The sequence below is a fragment of the Dromaius novaehollandiae genome, chromosome 11 (assembly GCF_036370855.1).
Source record: "Dromaius novaehollandiae isolate bDroNov1 chromosome 11, bDroNov1.hap1, whole genome shotgun sequence".
Classification (NCBI taxonomy): domain Eukaryota; kingdom Metazoa; phylum Chordata; class Aves; order Casuariiformes; family Dromaiidae; genus Dromaius; species Dromaius novaehollandiae.
Window position 1 is genome coordinate 9765041 of NC_088108.1, and position 21029 is coordinate 9786069.

Sequence of the window (21029 nt, forward strand, 5' to 3'; positions counted from 1 at the left end):
GGATTTGAGTTCCTAGGTCTCTCTTGACTGCTCCAAAGTCTGAAAAGTTAAACGTCATGAACATGAAGTTGCAAGCATGGACCACGTGTTCCTTTTGCAGCATTTTTGGGGATGCTGAGGCTTGTGTGACTCGCAGAGAGGTATTTGTAGCTGGAATCTCAGAAAAGTAGAACCCCTCTTAAGTGGCTGCTCACACTAAAGAGACAAGTCAGTAAATACTTCTGGTAGAGAAACGACTCAGGCACTGGTTTAAACACATGAATGATCTCCCTTGGCTCTAAAGGGCCTTTGTGTGCTTGAAATTAAATGTGCGCTTCAGGAGCTTGTTAACTGGAGGCTCCAGAAAGAGCAGCCAGGGAAGTGGAGCATGGGCAGCAGAAGGTTTCCCTAAGAGCAGAGGAGGGAGACCCTCAAACTCCAAAAACGCTCAAGGAGAAGAGCTCCTTTTGTAAGCCTGGAAGCTGCCCTAGACCTTCCTCTGGCTTTGGCTAAGATCAGCAGCCAAAACGGAGTCTGAATTGCAGAAATATCCACGGGCAGTGGAAGCTCATGGGGTTTCGCCAGCCAGACACAGTGTGTTTCAACATAGGAGGGAGCTGGCCTTGCTTTTACTTCTCTGGGTGTACAGGCAGTGGATGTTGCCCCAACAGGATCTGGGGACTTGAAGAGAGATTTCCCAACCTCACTGCCAAAGGCAGCTTCTGAGACCACAAAGCCTGCATTTTATTTGCTCTCTTACAGCCAAAAGATGGCTGACTTTTTATGGCAGTTTGATCCTCAGAGTGAGCATTTATAATACAGTTAGCCCTGGAAATTTCTGTTAGCCTCTTCTCTTTTTGATGCAGTTTGAATTCCTGAGCACTAAATGTCTATATTAAATCCTTTTGGAATCAGAGCACAGCAGCAAACTGCCCTGAGCAGTTTGATCTATCCGAAGCTTTTCATTTTTTCCTGTCCTAAAGCTATTCTTTAACCCACAAATTGAGGGATAAGTGACCATTTTGGAAAAAAATAAAAAAAGCTTTGACATACCCTAAGGTCACATGTTTCAATTCTGGCATTTATTTTGCTATTCTTTCAGCCCCATTTTCCCTGCAATGTTCAGACAGCTTAGCTTGTTGAAAAGTTCTCCAGATTCTTTCTTTCAGGCTTAGGATGCAATGATTCTTCTGATTTCGTGTGAATAAGATCTTGGAAACCAGTTTGAGATTCAAATACAGGGGCATGGCAGGTATGTAGGCCGCTCTTGCAAAATGCTATGATTTTTGTTATTTATTGCTTATACGGTGGTAGCACGTGGTAGCAGTGTCAGCTGGTAGGACTCTGTTGTGGTCGTCTCCCCTTGTGGTGGTAGTGCTTGGCTTCTCTGTAGGGTTCTTCAGGTTTTCCAAGTATTGCAGTATTTCCAAGTACTGTGATTCCACAGGTGAAGAAGCTCAAAGCTGAGTGATAAATAACTTGCCTGCTCCAGTAGTCCAGCAATTTGTCCTGTTATCCAGTGACAGAGCCAGGGAAAATATCCAGTTCTGCTGAGTACCAGTCCAGGAGTCTCAGTCTGCTAGGATATATTTAAACGATGAGCTCCATCTCAAACACTTTACAGTCTAAACTGATGATTTGCACCTTCACAGTTTGCAGATACTGACAATTTCCTTTTCAAGCTCCTGTAGAGCATGCTGAGGCCAGCTGATGGTAGGCTCCTTTTCTTAGCTGCCTTTCACTGACCCTGGTGAAGCAGCCCATGGACTTTCACACCATAGGTCGAACATCAGTCATCCAGCTTTATCCTGGGAGGCCACAGGTGGAACAATATGAATTGGGGTTTTGAAGAGGGGGTTAAAAAGTGCACATATAATCTAGAAAACAACAGGCAAATGTGCGGACCACCCAGGTCTGGAATTGAAGATGAAGTGTATTTGTTGAATTTACACATGGCGAGGCAGAGACAGTAAGCTTTATTTTTATTCCCGTACTTGACTCTCTGGCATCTTGACTGTGCTAGCATGGGGCATGTCTGTTGTTCAGTGATAGTGGCTTGACATTTCCTGTTGCTTTGCTCTTGAAACTGTTTCCAAAGGCAGTAATGCTTACTGGGTGTAACTCCAGAACTGACAAAGGCAGTCTTCGGTTATGTTCCTGTTGATTTTAAATGCATGTTCCCCTTTCCCCCCAGCCCCCAACTATTCCAAATGTATCCGTGTCAGGTAGGTCTGAGAGGGTCTCCTAATGCTGGCAGTGTCCTAGTTCCTTAGTACGGTTGCTGGATGACTTTGCGGCTTCTTTTGCTTCTTTTTAGGAAGTGTGGAAGAGCTTCATTCCAGCTGTTTCCTGAAATTTCCCAGTGTGGTAGTTTAAAGAAAAGGAATTACTACATGGGAAAAGCATTGACTTATTCCTATGCTGGTGCCAAATGGTGCAACTCAACCAAAGTCAATTAATACACATTGCTTTACAGTGGAGGCGGTCTGGGCCCAAAGCACTGGCTGAGCTGTTGCCTGTGCTCGGATGGTGACTATATTAGAGCCAGTCTTGATTTGAGCAAGGTTCCCTCACGTTTCTCCTGATTTGTGCAGACCAGGAAATACACTGCAAAATTTATGCTATAAATTATTACCAGAGGTAGGCTAATCAGAAGCATTTTACTTACCTTTTAACTTACAGGTATATATTTGCTCTGCCTCTCGTCTGGGCAGATGCAAACTTGCAGTAGGGATCCCTGCGCTGACAGCGACTGCACAAGGTCACGCTAATAAGCACTGCAGACTAATCGGGGTGTGAGGGCTGCTTGAGGTAGCAAGCCCGAAATAGCTTAATCTGTCTGGTGCGGGTGCCAAGCGTTGCAAAGCCATGGTGGTTGGGGCTTCAGTCCAGCCTTGCCAGCTGAATCCGAACTAACAGCTACTCTGCTGCTGGTACCTGCCCCGGGTTTCAGCTAGCACCGGTCTGTGTGTGTACGCTGCAGCCGTGTCCCCACATGCAGGGAGATCTTTCTGCGGTGATTTTGCGAATGACATGGTTGCTGGGAGGGAGGGAGTCTGGTGGAGACGGGGCAGGATGCAGGGGACGGGGCATTTGCTCTCCCACTTACCAGCACTGGTAACAGCATGTGCATTTCCACGCTGTTTTCTGTAGTAGCTTGCGAATGTTTTTCTGTGTCATTTGCCCTTCCCCCTTCTTATCCTTTCGGCTTCTCACACAATTACAGACTGAGCCTGTGTGACTGTATGAAAGGCATTTCCTCCTCTTACTTTTTTTTTTTAAGTCGGCTTCAGCCCACCAGCTGCTTTCCATTAGCGTTACACACACACTCGCTGGGAAGGCAGCGCATGATACTTCAGGCACTGCTGAATAGCAGAAATCCTTCAGAAACGGTCAGACAGGCTCCTCAGAGCAGACTGTAGGTAAAAAGAGCTGAGCACATTGGGACCTGTCTTCTGGGAAGCCTTCTCTGTGCAGCGAAGGTGTTGGGACGGAGGGCTGTGAGGGGTGTGTTGTCCGAATGCAGAGTGTGAAAGCTGTGAGTAGGTCTCTTTTCCGTGCACAGTTGTTTGCTCTGGATATCCCTTCAAGGGTAGGAGCTGAGTGTTGTCTGATGCTACGGGGAATTATGACAGCTGTTTGATCCTGGGAGAGAGTATTTTTATTGATATTAAATATTGTCAGCCTGCTTATCCAGACTTCCTGATAGCTGCTATTACGGTATTATTTGTGATCTGTGGAAAAGGGCCTTAAACTTTCTTAAACTCTCCCTCTTGCCGTGGAGATTACAAGAGCAGTCTTCACTAACTCTGTAAGCTCCCCCTCCTCGCTGTTATCAGCGAAGGCGGCAACGGGAGTCCTAGTGTAAACTGCTGTTTGTGCCGTTCTCTTATGCCTGCTTGAAACAGCTATGGTCTAGCTGGGGTCTCCCAGTAAAGCTGGACACCTGGTTGAAACTGGGGGAAATTTGTCCCAGAAACACTGTGCTGTAGAAGAGCACGATGAGATCAGCTGCGCAAGGTCAGATCCCAGTACGGGCGGTCGCGTTGTGCAGTACCGTTTCAGCAAGTCGTTTGTGGGATCCCGGACTATCCAGCGTGTGCCCTGAACGTGGGCCTGAAGTGCAGTTTGCTCGCTCCTTGCACGGAGAGCAACGAGAGCTTTGTTTGTTCAGTTTCTGATAAGCTCAAGGGATCTGAAAATTGAATGGAAATCTTGCTGGTTCTGCTGTTGTTTTACAGTTGGCTCTGAGCGGCTCTTCAGTGGGGTTGCAGAGGGAGAGCTTCCAGAGACGGAGTTTGGCTCGGTTACTGTCGCTGGATTAACAAGTTCATTGATAGTTCCTCAGCTCGCAGGGTTCCCAGGGAGGAAAGCAACCAGCCACTTTTTGTCAGAACAAAGTCCTCTAACGTGCTTTAACAAGACAGTGTAAAAATTTAACCTGTCAGTCCACTTCTGCTGAAGAATGTGATCTGAATCCTAAAGCTTCTTTCATCCTGTGTTTTTGTGAAACTCAGTGCTCTGGAAAAACAGAGGGGCTTTCCCTGGGGTCCTGCTGCAGCTTGAAGTGTGTTTTGGGGGGAGGCTGGCTGCGGGGTGCTGGTCTAGAGGACTGCATGAGTGGCATGAGTCTTCCTACGCTGATCCATCTTGTTGTGCAAAGCATGTTTCCTGAAATTCAGAGCATAAGCTTGTGTTCAGATGATTTTTGTTGCCTGAAGGAAAATGGTCTTTCAAAGCTCCAGGCAAAAATTTGACCTCTTCAGCCAGTTGTCTTTGTCTTCTTTGGGCTATCAGGACACTAATCAAATGCAGTGCCTCATATTCCTGAGGCATTATTTCCTCAAGCATTTATTTGTTATGGAGAAGGCTATTCAGGAGTCAGCATCTCCTCTGAACTCTCTCTCACAGGGTTTTCCGGAAGACTTATGCAGAAGGATAGGACTGAGGCTAAAGAAACACTAAAGGCAGTGTAGGGGCTTGCTTACTTTGCAGAGCCTCCAACTTTTGTGCTTCATCTTCTTCCTACGTCTTCTTCCTTGCTGTCCTTCAGACAGCAAGGAGGCCGTGTGTCTTCTGAGACTGAGCAGAAACATTTCTGTTAGTCTCGGGCCTTTGTTAAATGCAGAAAAACTTGAGTCCCATACAACATTAACTTCCCAGGAATCTTTGAATACACGGACCAAAGAAAATGTCTTTTCTCTTTTTAGAGATTGTATTCAACACATGATATACGTGTTCAAGTATTGTACTCCGCTGAGCAGAGTGAACAGTCCGAACGCAGCCCTGGGCTTGCATGGTGTTAGCCCTGTCCCTGTCCCCTCTTGTGGGGCAATCCAAATACCTGCCCAGCTGCCCTGGTTTCTAGAAGGGAGACGACTATATCCCCTGTTCCTGGATAGTATTTCCAGGACTCATTAGTTCCTATAATGAGGTGAAGAGCTCCAATTGAGTGCAACATGGTAGGATTATTAATGAAAGTGTGTATGTTATTAATGAATTATTGTTATTAATGAATGTGTATGGGATAGCAGGGAGCATATATCTCAACCGTCAGATCAGATGAGCACAGTGCTGATTACTAAGTCGCTCCTGTTGCCTGCTTTGAAAAGTAAAGAAATGCATGCAACTCCATAGGAGTTTTATTGCTTTAAGAAACACCCCGGCATTGCAAATTCCAATGGCAAATTGGATCCAATAATGTCAGGCTTGTTTTGATTGCGGTTATACAGGAAAACTCTTTGCTGCTTGCAAGTAATTCAGTAATTCGTAGGTTGAATAATCTTGCCCATTGCCCTGTGCAGGGAGAGATGAGCCTTGTGTTCAGCATCCTTGCTGCTCTCAGGAAGCTTTCAGTCTTTTCTGTGACCTTGCATGGGAATTACTGTAGGGGACTTACTGGGCAGCGCTAGATCTGGCTTTTAAGGTGTCTAGCAGAGACTCAGCAGCACCTTTGTACAGTAGGTAGGAGGCCTACAGCAGCAGGAGGCCTGTGCATAGGCAGAGGTCGCAAATGCTGTGTGAAGGAGGAGTAAGAGCAGGATTAGAAAGTTGTGGAATGGGCAAATGTGCCCACCGTTGCCCATTTAGTGGGAGACAAACAGCAGCTGGGACTTGCCAACCCTGCCTGCCGCCTTGGCCATAGCTGTCGATCTGTCACTGCTCTCCTGTGGCTGCTCCCCCGTGGGGGAGAGAGTCTCCTTCATCCCCCTGTGAGCGCCTTCTCCCAGATGTCCTCTAGCATCTCCTGGCCCAAAGAATAGTGGAAATGCTGCTGCAAAAGGCCATTTATTTGACCTGATATTTTTATCAGTAAAAATCAATACGCATACTGTATTTGTTTAAAACTTTGTCTAATGGTGTAGTGCTGTGGGAAAGCTTGCAGGGTGCACATGGTTTGTACTGCTGATTGACTGAACAAACATGGTATTGATACGTGCTGACCATGTGCAGCAGTGCATCTGTCAGCTGTCATTAAGGGCTGGAATTGGTGAAGGTCTAAGAGTTCGATCATTTAATGCCTGTGCACTCGCATGTGCTTCTGCTGATGGCTTTTCAGCCTCTTTCTCTCCATTGCATCGATCTCCAGGCTAGGGTTTGTTACCCAGAACTTTTGCTAGCTGTTCCCTGTAAAGTGCAAGACACTGAGGTCTAAACATTGTCTGAATGTTAACTTTTCTTGAGGTATTTCATTAGTCTTTTAATGGCGGAACTTATACTTTGTTGTAAATATATTTTTTTCTTGTCATTTTAATATTTGTTAACTTAAAGCTTGGAAAAATCATGTACAAAAAGGCAACAAACCCCTGGGCCCTAAAAGGGGCACATTCACAGATTCCTGATGCACCTTTGCAAAAGACATTTGACCTCGATATGCCCCAGAAAGCCCAGCTATAAAACTGAGTTAGTGCAGGAGCTGATTTGGCTGTAAAGAGACTGCCTTGGAGCTGAAGTGCTCTGCAATTATAGTTCTATTTGTAAAAAAAGATATACCAAATGGAAATAAATGCTTACAGTTATAAACACAGGAGTCAAAATCTCCCCAAGGGCTGGAAGGATTCTGAGTGAGAAGCTGAGATGACAGAGTAATTTAAATAAATGTAGAGCCAGTGAAAACAAAGCTGGATGTGAAATCAACATTGTGCCTGGTTTTGATTTTATTTAAGGTGGGCAAAGCAGAAATTAGAGGTGTAAATGAGCCAAATGTCAGGCCCATGTGTGTTATGTGAAAATAACCTGAAGTCTGGGGACTTGCTGTCTTGCCATTGCAAATTTGTTGAGTATTTTCTTGAAGTTTCATTTCAAATACACTGTTCTTTCCCTGAAGGAAAGTCTAATGTAACCAGTGCACCTGGCATATAAAGTTGAGAGGAAAAAAATGGAACCAAATTTCTTTTTAATATAGAGAAGGAGTCAATGTGAAAATCTGCTGATGACCACTTTAATCAAAATATGCAGGAAATAAAGATATTTCCAGAGATAATTGATGAGACAAAAAGAGGGAGAAGAGTTGAATGATAGTGATCATCCGAAAGGAAAAAATCTTAAAAGCTTTATTTCTTATTGCTTCTTCGTATTGTCTAGCAGTTGTTTCAAAAATATCTTCAGTGTATCTTATTTAGAAAAGATACAGTCAGTCCTGGTCTCTGTAATGACTTCTTCATTGATTTCAGCAGGTTGAGATGAGACTGTTTGGAAGTGCAGTGCATTAATGCACTTCTATGTGCACAGCTTACAGATCATCTGTTAAAACAGAAGGAAACAGCAGTCTCTCGCCTCCTCTTCTATCTGCAGTTCAGCAGCATGGCAATTTGTGTGTCTGTGGCGATAGTAGAGGGAACGCTTGCTCCAGACTGTGTTTTTCCACAGGAGCCCTGTGTGTGTTACATCCATGGCCTGTTGCCTTTATTTCAACAGTCCCTTTGCCTCTAACTCTGATTTTGTGCACCTTATGTTGCAAGGTTGTCTGAGAATGTGGGGTAGCCATGGTTCATACTGAAGTCCTGGTACCCCAGGCGTGGCAGATTATAGGAGGTGAGGGTGATACACACCCACAGACAGAAGAAAATACAGTAGTTTTCTGATTGGCCAAATTAATATAAAATCATAACTTGCTTGCTGCTGCGATACCTTATCAGCACTGTTACACTACTTTTAGGTAGAAAATTATTATGGAAGGTATGCAGAAAAGGGAGCAGGACTTGTTTCTGAGTATTTTCATTTATTAATAAAGATTTCTTACTCTTTAAATCCTGGCACAGCATACTGGGACTGCAAACTATGTAAATGTATCACCTAGCTGTCTCCCGTAACAAAGGGCAGTATTTATGAGCTGCCCTGCTAAACTGTCACATTTCCATTGTTACTTGACATTTCTACTGTAACTCTTGTGGTCTGCTGCTTAATTCCTTTGTCTCTGACAGACACCCATTTAGGAGTCTTGGAAAATACAAAGTGGAGCCAGTTAACATTGAATGATCTTAAAACCAGACTGAACTTTTGTTTTCATCAGGGAGGAAGATGATGCCATCAGCTAATTTGGTTGATCAATAGCCCTGCTTGCGATAAGGTTTCAAAGCTTGTGGCTAAAAGCTGATTGCACTGGATCCAAAATAAATTTGATCTATTGGCTTCCACAAATGTAGCGTAGCCCGGGATGATGGTTCAGTGCTGATGCGTAATTCATTTTTATAATGCTGACAGACTAGCTTGGTGCCTGCTGTGAGGACACTGCACTACATGAACCTTCAGCAGTGCAGCTCTTACTTAAGATGTTTTTTACAGTAGCATGGAGCTGTCACTCTCTAGCAAATAGCAATCGTAAAGATTCATTATTCTGAGACTGGGAAGCATTACAGTCTCTGTTGGGTGTGTTTAATGGCTTCTTTCATTTAATGCAAACTTTGATCCTGATTTCCTAAAAAGAAAGAGGTGCTGGTGAGAAATGAGGCTGGTTTGTTAGTATTGGCTAGATAAATAAGTGTTACTGAAAAATGAGGAAAAACTCTGTGATTGAAGCACAAAATAAGTGTGCAAGCCCTGTTTGTGATAAGCATTTGGGAATGCAGTTTTAGAAGGGATCCAGCAATGTTCTTTCTTTATGCTGGGTGGGACCATAGCCTTTTGGGAAGATGGACTAAAAGTTAACTGATGCTTTCATCTTTATTTCAGTGACCACCATATCATGGCTACAGGGCCAACAGACGTCATACAGTCACCTGAAACGGGAGAGACAGCTGAAGAATGCACAGGTAAGCAGTTGTTCTCCAGATGTGTAGCTGATTTGGAAGTCAAAGTTTATTTCATTTAGGTTATTAAGAGGTCTATAGTGACTTGTTTTGCAGTGTTGTCTTGGTTTTCGTAGTGTAAGAAAAGACTCCTGCATGGCTTCGTCTGCTGGCAGTGTTATAGGAAGAACCTTTAGTATGGAGTACAGGAGAGCTAAAACCTGGTGTAGGATGCTCTTTCCTGATTATGGGTTTGCATTTCCAAAAACCAGGATGTTAGAGCTTGGAGAGCTGATCGCTGTGCCTGCTTTGATGTTGATGTACCTTACAGAGCTGGGTGCTGAGCACGTTAGCCAGCCCGGCTGTATTAGCTTCAGTCTGTGAGAGATGTGACTGGCGGCATCCTCACTGCAACCTTACTTCTGGTTCTGGCCACAGACAACCATTTACTACTTATCCTTTCATCTAGTGGCATAGGCTGGTGCACTGTCAGCCCCAGCAGCAACAGACACAAGGGAGTGGAGTAACAGTAAGAAAGAAAAATGTCTTACCTATGCCAAAGCGTTGTCTTAATTAAAGCAAATCCCCTTTGCCAGTGTTCAGACTATTTTTGAGGAGACAGCGGAGTATGAAGAGTAACAAAATGGCTGAGGCATTTCAAGAGGAATGGCTGTCATATCACTTCATTATTTTTTTGGCTGTTTCACAGATCATCTTCCTTTATCCTTTAGAAATACACTTGCCACTACCAAAATATTGGTAGAAGAGAGAAGCAAATGGCAAAGTGAATGGTAGTTGAACCCTGCGTGACAGATAGGTAAGGGTGAAGGGAGTGTACTAATGGATGCTCAGCAGCAGCTGGTTTCTTAAGTGTATAATCTAGTTTATCACATAGTCCACTGCTATCCCTGGCACACAGGTGGCCTCATTTGAAACCCCTGCATGCATTTTTTTACTCAGGCTTGCCAGAACATTCAGCAGATGGATCACGTTCTGAGCCTGGTAACAATGAAGGCAGGAGCCGACTTGCTGTCTTAAGTTTTGGCTCTAAAAAGAGCAGGGATATTTCTGTTTCTAACTGAGCCAAACTTCACAAAAATTAAAAGCTGCTGCAGTATTGCTGAAGCATTCAAGAGACACTTGGCTGGGCCTGGATAAAGCCACCTTGGGTTTTTTGTTTTTTTGTTTTTTTAATTTTTAATACCTTTTGTTGACTTCCATGCAATATAGAATTACCTCACATCCTCCTCTTCATAGATTTAGTTGGCCTGGAATTCAAAGGCCTTTGGAGGCTAAAATCCCCAGTCTCCACAGTTCAGTCAGTCAGATTAATTTCTTGGGGTTTGCCTTATTGTCTGACTATCAGTAGAGTGTTTACAGTGCATGCTGTTCCTTCGTGATGGAAATGACCAAGCTCACTGTCCAAAAACTGCCAGCAACCAACATTAGTCTTGCTGAATTTTATGATTTTATTGCCCATCTGACAATACTGAGTATTTTTATGAAGCTGGTTCATCCAGAATCATGGTATTTTTTTGAGAATTTTGTCTGTATTTTTTTTTTAATTGTGTATTTTTAATCGTAAAAGCATTTGAGGAAAAAACTTGCAAATGTGTCCTGAATACATCTTAGGAAGTCAGAAAGCATAGAAGATCCCTAAATGAACCATTTCATTTAAATAATGATTATTGAGCTCCCAAATCAGATGTTCACTCTGTTTTAGAGTAATCTTGTCAGTTTTTGTCATTTTTGCAGGCTCAGTTTTGCACTGGAAAACATCTTTTTCCTATCCTGTTATAGGAAAGAACCATGCAATGAGCAAAAAGGCATGCACTAATTCTCTCTGTGTACATTACACAAACAGTAAAAAAATACAGAATAAAAAAGCTTTAAAATGGAGCCAAATACCTGCTCTTGCTCCTTTTCTGTTATAGTGGGCTAACTTGTAGTTACAATAAACAACTCATTTTGGGGAAGGCAGTAGCCTTTAAATTTAATTTTAATGCCTTAAAATTTAGGATAAACGTTCAAGTATTACAAGTCATTATTCATCAGTGGGTGAATGGGCAATAGGCATAGTTCTCTGAGCTAGGATTTTCTCTCCTTGTTTTGACTGGATTTTTGTTAAGCAATTTTTTCCACTTTAAGTAATAAAATCATCTTTTATATTATTAGTTCACATATCATAGAACAGTCTACCATTTTGTGCTATGGTGGGCTGCTTCACAGTGCACTGAAACCTAGGCACCTTTATGTGAAACATGGCATCTTTTTAACAGCATACAAAGCTAGTGCACAACTGTTTGCAACAGGAAACGAATATGAACACCGTGGTTCTGAACTGCGTCTTTACTGCCAGATACTCACACAGAGCAGAACCGATCCTGGAGTTCTCATCTGGTTGCAACGCAAAGTATCTAGTAGTGATTTTATCCTTTTTGCGTAGTAATATGCCAACTGCCCATCTTTTGTGGCTGCAGGGAAACCTGTTTTTCATTCATCTGAAACAGCCGAAGGCATGCAGCTGGGCAGAGCGCAGCTGGGGAGGAATTGCTGCTGGAGGGGATGTGCCCTGCACATCAGCAGTGAGTTAGTGCTTGGGAAGGCACTCAAGTAGCTGATGTGTCTGCAGTAGAGGACTGCGTGCTCACAGTGATAGTCGAGCATTGTCCCGTGCCAGCTGCGGTTTACTCGTTGGCACTGTTCACATATCCTTGCAGTGGCCTCTGTTCTAAAGTTAGCACCGCTTTGGATCTAAACAAGTATTTCCAAGGTCCTACTCTGAATACTATCTTTTGTGGTAAGACTTATGGCTGCTTCTCCTGAATGTCCTTAGTGACAGTTCTGTTTTTTTGTTTGTTTTGTGAACATTCCCCTATTTCTTCTGGAAATACCAGCATCTGATTAAGCCCACCAGTAATACTAGTACTGGAATCAAACTTGTTTGCTGCCCATATCACTGATGGCTGTCCAGGGTACATAATGCCCTTGTTTTTCATTTAGACTGCCTTTAAATTGAGAAGTTCTCTGTATGCAGCAAAGTCTGCCATTTTGTTCTTTGGGTCATTGTAGTAGATGTTGCTGGATTGATAATTTCGGGGCATTGTTTCAAGAGACTTCTTAAATTTGTTTTGCTCATCTAAAATAAACCACTTCAGCTTTGTCAGGTCTGTTGGGAGAATATCGTATATGATGTCTAATTGCTGATATGAGTGGCAGTAATTGTAGGGAGGCATTTCTGAAGGACGCCCAACACGCTGGTTTTCTTTGAGAGGCAGTATGGTCTTCTGATTGCTCTGTGACCTGCCTTCTCTTATCAGCTCTTGCTGGGTGCCCAGTGTGAAACTCACTGAGCCCCGTGTGGGTCTCGGTAAATCCAAAAGCTTCGAGCTCCTCTCTGTAGTCTGGGGCAGGCAATTTATCCTGTATGTTTTCTGTGACTGTATTAATTCACTTAACTGCCTTGTAAACGGCTTTGAGATCTTCAGCTGATAAACTGATAAACCGCTCCATAGGAATGCTGCATCCATGGATAGTTGTGCTCTATACTGTCTGAAAGATAATTTGGTCTCAGTGACAGCCCAAGTCACTGGAAAAGCATCGTGCAGCTCTTCTGCGGTTGCTACTGCTCTGCAGAGGGGCAACCGCATCGTCAGTCCCCGCCGTGCGGTGCAGCAGCATCGCTGCGTGCCCCGCTGCCCGCGCTGACGCGGGTCCGGAGAGCGGGTGGAGGCCGGGTGAGCAGATCTCGGTGTCGTTGTTTATTCCTCAAAGCAGCTACTGTCCGAGGCACGGCACAGCTGCGCGTGGCGCGGCGTCAGCCCGCATAAGGCCCTTTGGCAGGGATCCCTGCACGTACAGGGCATACGTTGAGACAGAGCATCGCCGACTAAATCATTGCTGGAGAAGACAATAACTGTGTTGAAATAATGCCTTGCTTATGGAGGAATCCTCCAGCTGTGGGCATTTATTACGCCATCTGCCTTAAAATATTAATTGAACAATGACTTTGGCTCTGATACACAGTGATGTTACTGGTCTGCATACGTATTTGAGTTAGTCACAAGGGTCTTAGTATAGTAGTTTGGCCCAAACCACTCCAGACTGACCCTTCAATGTAAGAGTCAATAATAAATAAGATAGAGCTCTTGTGTGCTGAAAAAAATGTTAATAAGACTGTTATGGTATCCTAGGTTATTAAAAAATGAAAGAGGTCAGTTGTGTTTCTTATGGTTTATTTTTTCTTCTATTTGTATTTCTCTTCATTTGGACAATGGAAAATCTGAAGTCAGATTAACAGGCTTATAGCTGTGTTCTCAGGGCTGCTATGTTCGAAGGTTTCATGTCCTGGAGAGGAGTATGATAATTTAAGAGCAGCTTGCTCCATTAGCCTTGGAGGAGTTGTTGATTTTATTTTGGGATAATGGTTTAGTGTGGAAACAGATCTTTTGGTTTTAGGGTTTATAAATACTTTGAATCTTTTTGCCAAATCTTGAATATTCTTCAAATGTTGACTCCTTACAGCACTGACTAAAGAAAGAAACAGAACTAAACCAAGCTCAGATATTAAGAGTTAAAGATATTAAGACATTAAATTAATTGCTTTACTGAAAATGAATTAAGTATGACTTGCATGATCACTATACAGTTGTAGATAGATACATTCTCTATATAAGATATGTGTTTTGTTTTGTTTTTTTAATAAACTGGAACCTAAGCAAGCACCACCATTGTCAGCTTAATGGTGATGTTGCTTTGTAGGCAGCAAATCTATGAATTGCAGCTTCATCTTTCACTGGACTCCAGCACTGAATTATTTACAAAGCAACTGAGTGGAACTGAATGGGTTGTTCTAGCCTGTGACTCTCTGTAGGCTTTCTCCAGAGTTTAAGAGATAACATTTTCCAAGCTAAGCAACACCTCCAACTTCTGTAAATTTTCTTTTTTTTTCATGTTGCAGGAAGGAAAAAATCCAAATTTCAGACTTTCAAGAACTTCTTTGCCAAGAAGAAAAGGAAAGAGCCTCCAGCTCCCAGGGGTGAGAGTAATTTAAAACCCAGCCAGTCCAGCAGCGATGTCAGCGTCTCTGTGCTTGACACCACAGCACTTCATTCACCAAAGGAGCCTGGGTAAGCTGGCGCGGAAGGAAAATAAATAAATAAAAGCGGACCTCTCGCCACAGTAGGATGAAAGCATAAGCTGGCCCCTTAGGAGCAACCTCTGTCCAAGCTTGTGCAAAACAAGCCCTAATGTTGATGAAGGAATTTCAGGAATTTCCTCTTTCTTTGCTACATGCTTCAAAAGCCAGCATGGAGAGGAGGAGGAGGGCAGCTAGGGGCAGGGGTGACCCAACCTCTTAGTCTGTAAAACTGCAGATAGCCCAGATTGTTTTGATTGGTTTTAGTGTTTGAAATCTGTCCTGGCAGGTCTGACCAGCAGCTACTTGGCAGGAAAGCAATGATTGAGTAGTCTTAGCACAGAATACATGTGAAGCTGAGTTGCTGTTTTTTAGCGTGAGCGGTGCCCTTTGTCATGGCTGGGTTAAAGGGAAAGAAAGTGTTTATGGTATATTCCCAGTATGAGATTGCTGCTTAGTTTAGCTTTCTTATGTAGCCATTTAGGTATTGATAACAGTGGAAGGCCTCTAATTTTGTACCAGGCACCCCAGAAGGACTGTGCATATGAGTGAGGTTTGCAACTCATGCAGAGTTTGCAGAAGGAGCCTTGCAAATCTCAAGGTGTATCCAGAGCAATTCTCAGGTCCCTGAATGATGTTTGTTCAAAAAACTGTCTTTTTTCTAAAGTTAGGATAATAAAAGCTATTAGCTTGCCTGCTAACATTGCTTCGCTCATAACCTTAGACCATCAAGCTACAGCAGCAACACTTCCATTGCACATCTCTGACTGAATCTGAAGTGGGATGGCCCCCTGAATATGGTTATGTCTCTTGCCAAGGCTGTGGGTATTCTTAGCTAGGGAAACAGGCTGTCACGGAGCAGTATCTTGCAGCCTGTAATTTGGCTGCTTTCTAATCTTCTTGAGCCCCTCCTCCCACTCCCCCATGTTAGCTACCCAGACAAGTCTCTCGTTGGAGTAGCTGAGGCCTCAGGTCGTTGTGGAGCTGCAGACTAACCGAGTATGACAGTACACCGGCCACATCCTAGGGCTCGCAGTGGTTTGTTGGAGGGCATGTTGGATGGGTAGATGGGTACGTCACTGCGGTGCAGCGCACAAATGGGTGGCTAGGGTAGGAGATGCTGAAATCAGCATTGCTGCCAAATGTGTTGTGTCATCAAATGTGGCATTCGGTGTGACTGGACCCTATGTTTCTTCTGGTGGAGCAGGTTAAAGATGTTTCCTTTCCACGGGTGCTTGTGTCTCCTTGCCCCACCTTTCACTACTCTCTCTATTGTATTTATATAACTGCATAATGGAAATGATCTGGGTTTAGGGAAAAAACAATCTTTTTGTTTTGTTTGTTAGCATAACACTAGCAGAGTGGGTGACCACACAACCAGTCCCTTGGGGCAAGGGGGAATTATAGTGACTCAACTAACCCAGTCCAAAAAGCTTAGGAACCGCTGAGCTTACCCATCAGCCCAAACGAGGGATCTGGCATAAACTCAGCTGTCTGTTCCAGAGGCAGTGTGGGTGAGAACTCTTTCTCTTGCCCTTAACCAAGTACTTCAAGTCCAATTGCTGTTTACCTCAGCACTATCCTCCAGTGATTATAAATTGTTTTGCAAGACCAGAGACCAGGAAGCTAGTAAAACCCCTCTTGTTTTTCCCTTAGAGATAGGGTTGAATGGGCTATCCAAAAAAAATCCAAGGGTATATTTGTGCTCTTTGAAAACCCCTTCGTGTCCAGACCCTGCATGGCATGAGCATGCTTTGTAAATACCTAGGGAGATTGAACAAACTAATCCTTTGGAAGACCTGATCCTGGAAGCCAGTGGAAATATAATTTGTGAAGGTTTGTAGCACTGAGCTTTGTAATTCTTGGCATGCAGAATACCAAAACCAATCCTAGAACAATGCCATTGTTTGTTTGTTCTTGAGGCAGAAGCACTGGTTTTCTTTCTTTTTCTTTAAAACCATGTAATCTTTTTAAAATTTACATTTTCTGAATGCTGACTAGAACCAAACCTCTAGATGTGCCAAATGCTCTTGTAACAGCCAAAGAGATATGAAGGGAAGCAGAGGGTTGGCAGGGCTTCTTCAGAAGCCCAGGTATCATGGGGCTGCAGGGAATCAATGGGACTGGGTGTCTGTGAAGGGTAAGGGGGCATTATTTGCTGTTGCCCCTTTATCTTCAGAGAGGCATGAGTTTTGAGCAGAAATGGAAAAATCTCCTTGATGACAAAATTAAAGCACGTGCCGTAAGCTTCTTTTCTATATTATTAAATGGGTAAAAGAACAGACATAGAGAAGAATTTGGTCCCCCAAAAATCTTATTCCAGTTAAAAAGCTTTGAGTAGGAAAAACTGCTTGGCTGATATGTAAATTGTCCTTGTTTTTGTAACGTACACTCACTGCTCTTGCAGGCTATAGTTGTTTTGGGGAGAGCAGTCGCTTGAAGGAATTGTTTGAGAGAGGAAAAAAAGGTAAAACACTAGAAGGAATGGGGTTGTAGCAATAAGAAGTGGAAGATAGCACAGGCCGTGATGAGTTTAGGAGGGGCTTTATCGCTGGGTTTAGAATCCCATTATTTCTGCTGCCACCGCAGCTTGAGGGTTACTGCATATGGATGAATTGAGCATTTGTATAGGGAAATCAGTGTAGAAATGCAGTGGCTAAAACATCTGGAGTTTTGGCTAGCAGTGCATCTTTAGCTTCAACACAAATATAAATACACTGGAATTACACATGAATATATATATATATGTAGGAGACTCATCTGTACTAAAGCTGCAGTTAATTCTAAACTGAATCTGATTCTCTTTTTGCCACCACCAGAAGAAAATACAGTAATTCTCTTGCAAATGTATATGTTACATATGCAGGGGGAGAGAGAAAGAGGTCTTGTACTGACAGTCTCAAGAGCAAGAAAACCTCAGCTCTTATTGCTAAAGACCTCCAAGTAAATGGAGTGAGGAAATGCCCAATTAAAAGGGTTAATACATGCTGATGGTAAAATCATTCTGTGCAATAAGTAAAAGAAAATATGTGAACAAGTAGTGAACATAAATATTCATTACAGAAAATGAAAGTTAAGTGACACTGTCTTTATGAATGCAGTAAAATTATTTCCATGCTGTCTTGCCCATATAGAGTGCCTTTCATGCTGGAAAGGACTCTTTAAAATCAAACAGAAAAAGACAGGATGGCTCCATTCACTCTAATGATGAAATGAGGCATGTGTTTTCCAGTGTGTAGAACTACTACCCTATAAAGTAACACAGGCAGTAACTATTATGTATCATGAGAGGAGGCATGAGCTCTGGCCTGTGCTGTGAGAGAAAGAGCTCTGATTGTCTTGAATGTGACATAAACGTAGAGCAAAACTATTTTGCCCTACTATGACACATGGTGCCCTACACTGATCCACCACACTTTTGTGGCAAAAGGAGGGTTGGTCAATCAGACAAAGGAGATGTTGTCTCCAAAGATGCAAGGAAGGGAGATGCAGGAGGAGAAAGAGTCTTTTCTTCTTTTTTTTTAACATGGTTTGTTTCATTTTTGGAAGTTCACTGTCTTCCAGGGCTTGCTTCCAAATTAAAGAGAGAATCTGAGGCTAGGCTAATAACAGGCCTCATATGTCTGGATTTCTTGCAGAAAAATGTTAGACTTACTAGGCTTTTCTTGCCAGAATTTCATTCCTAATCACTCCCTGTTACCCTGAGTCAATTTTCTAGAGGCGATGAGCATTGCCTGCAAGGCAGCTGAGCCAAGGAATCCTTGTAACTTGTGGGTTACAAAGCTGGCAGCCAACAACAGGAAAGTATTCCCTTTTGTTTTCCAGTTAAGTGCTAGCATGAAATCCTGATATAAGCCATCCTTGTGGTCTTTTGGACAAAGCAATGCACAGACAGCGCCTGCCTGTGCTGGTGCAACTTTGTGAACAGAGAAGTTGGAGTCCTCCCTGTAATGCTCCCCAGTGCAGAATTTGCCCTGCACAACCTAACAGCCTAACCCCAATCAATCTCGGTTGATTAATACTCAGTTAACAGCTATAATGGGAACTCATCTCCCTGGGACTGGGCTAAGCACCCAGAGAGCATAGAAGCATGTCAGAAATATCTTACCTGGGTTCTCTAACTTGGCCATGCATAGGCATGTAACCGTGACCTTGGACACTTGTCCTGTCCACTTCTTTTTATGTGCTCAGAATCCAGCCATGTACTTTGTGATAAAGGTGAGCAGAACTCTGTTGCTGGACCTGAGAGGATTTGAATCAAGTTTGCAAATGTGGTGGAACTACATTGTCTGCCTGCATTTGCAAGAAGGGAAAAAATTTCACAATCTTTGGCAGGTATGACCCTGATCAGGCTGCAGAGGTCACACCGTGAATGTCCCATGCTGGCCATATTGCTGCCAAAGGAAGGCATGGGATGCCTGTGGTCTTCCGCTGAGCTGTAGGCGTGTCTCATTGGGGGGGTGCATCCAGCTAAATGACTTCAGCATCTGACCTAATCACTCTGGGCTCCCTCTATAGTCACAGAGATTGGCCTGTGTGTTCAATGCAGATATTGAGTCCATCCTAAAGCAGACATTGGATTGCCATCCTAAAAAGTACTTCTTTCTCCTTTCTGAGTGTAAAGGGAGCTGGCAGTGACTAGCTTAGACAACTAACTAACTGCAGAAATCTGAAGTTAAATGAGACACATCTGACCCCAGCCTCTTTATGACCCATCTGCCCAAGTGAAGTGGTGTAAGGAGGTCTTGGAGGGCTGTACCTAGTGCATTGACCACTCTTCCTTCCATCTCAGGCCCAAAGGAAGCATGGGAAACAAAGCCTTGTCCCATGACAGCGTCTTCATTTTTGAATCTTCACCAGGGAGTGTGGTAGGTGACACGTCATCTCAGGAAAACATACCTGGAAGAGTGAAAGCTTTACAGGTGAGAACATCCTCCCTCATTCATGCTGTTGCTTTATGTTAATTGTCTCCTAGAAAACTCTGTCTGTATTCTTTGTTTGCTTCCTCTGCTGTATGCCTTAAGACTTTGACTGATGTGTCTGAAGCTAGATTTACTGCTTTTGAATCTATTCTGCCTCTTGGAAACCACATCTTTGAGTACTGCTGGTGCTGTCAGCCTAGCCTAGGTCCCACAGTGTGCTTGTGACCTGTCTCCAGGAGTCCATGAACTAGATTCTTTCCTTAATAAGTATGTCCTCTTCCATTGGTATTCCTGTTCTTTACTTCATAGCTATTGCTTTTGAATGAAGGCCATTTAGTGGCCTTCAGTGTGTCCCTTACACTGTTACTCTTTATAAAAGCATTTCTTTTTTGCAATTCTGGCTGCAATGTTTTTACAGTACGTGCTAGCACCAGGGGCTGTGTAAGTGTGTGGGATGACAGATATATCAGGGCATTCTTAGTGACAGCTTTATTTATATCATCATTCATCTGAACCCTGCCAGTGGAGGATACTGTATCCTGGTAGGTCATTTCCTTCTTCCAAGGCACACACTGAACCCTCCATGACAGCTCCTTTATCAACTGTTGGTTACATTAATTGCATTCAAATAGCTGCCCAGCTCAGAGCACTGAGATAAAAGTTTAAGGTTTTTCCAGAGACTGGAACAAACTGTTGATAAGGCAGCCAAAGGCCATTCAAATTCTTTCTTTTCTCAGTGTGAACTTCTTGTTGCAAAATACATTTGCATCACATGTTGAGTAATAGAAGATGCACAGAGGGGCTTGTTCCCCCATAAAACTGCAAAATAGGCCAAGCTTCCATTCAAGGTTTTTTTTGCATAACAATAGGAGCAGCAGGAGAAATTATGTTTTTACATAACAGATTTCATTGGGGAAAAAACCCTCTTTCCATGCTATCACCAGCCCCATGCGCCGTCTCTTCAACCATGCAGCATCCTGCATGGTAACATAATACTGCCAGCACTATTTCCATAGACGTAGAAGACGACTTGACTCTTGTCAGATTAAAAGCCAAGCACTGATAAAAACTGCTATTTTCTTAGCAATGTAAATCAACTTTAGCAGTAGAAGACAGACTGTAAATTTGGCAGTTTCTCCCAGAACGCTTTGCTGTCTGCATTTAATAAATTTAATAAATCAAAGATGGGCAGTTGTGAAAAGAGAGGAAAGCAAAATTTACTTCCTGTATTTTCCTTTCTGTGAAGTGTGTAGATATGTTGTATGTCTTACTTGTTTTGACCATGTATTACAATCTTTGTGCAGTTTTTCATCAGCCCTGCTTTTGCAGATTATGTTGCTGATATTTCTTAGATTGCTGTGGGTAAGAGGGCTAGAGAGCCCCTTGAATTGAGAGACTGGAGGATAAAAGGCTGACAGTGTGCTACCTTGCTCCCTGTGTAGCTGTTAGAGCTATAGGAGCTACGTTCCAAAGTGAGTCTTGCTGAAAAAAATGGCAGCTGTTGAAATTAATTTGCAGAGATGTAAATGAATGCGTGGCTTGAATAGCAGCACAGAATTAGGTCTAGAATTTCCAAATCTGGTTTAATAAGCAAAGAATCAGAAAAAACAGGTCTGCACATTTATCTTCGGAATATTCAGATGAGCTGTTTTTAGTTGAGGGACAAAGATTCTCTTCAGACCTTGTCTATATTCCAGCTTTGACATAGCTGAAAGACTTAAGCCAAGAGTTTTAGCAATGGTGTTTCCTGAGACGTGAGGTTTT

At 43.2% G+C, this 21029-nt stretch overlaps 1 protein-coding gene across 12 annotated transcripts in view; it reads left to right on the top strand.

Moving 5' to 3' along the window:
• The window catches only part of KIAA1210 (KIAA1210 ortholog), a 60541-nt gene that overhangs the window by 20847 nt on the left and 18665 nt on the right, over window positions 1-21029 (top strand). For 4 of the 12 annotated variants that reach the window (XM_064518218.1, XM_064518217.1, XM_026123104.2 and 1 more), the window contains exons 2-4: window positions 9151-9230; window positions 14167-14335; window positions 19136-19265. In XM_064518218.1, coding sequence (XP_064374288.1) covers window positions 9164-9230; window positions 14167-14335; window positions 19136-19265 — 366 coding nt within the window. In that variant the 5' untranslated portion in view covers window positions 9151-9163. Of the gene's footprint in view, window positions 1-3256; window positions 3518-9150; window positions 9231-14166; window positions 14336-19135; window positions 19266-21029 lie in introns of those variants that run through there. The other 8 variants (XM_064518215.1, XM_064518214.1, XM_026123103.2 and 5 more) reach the window with 6 other exon arrangements.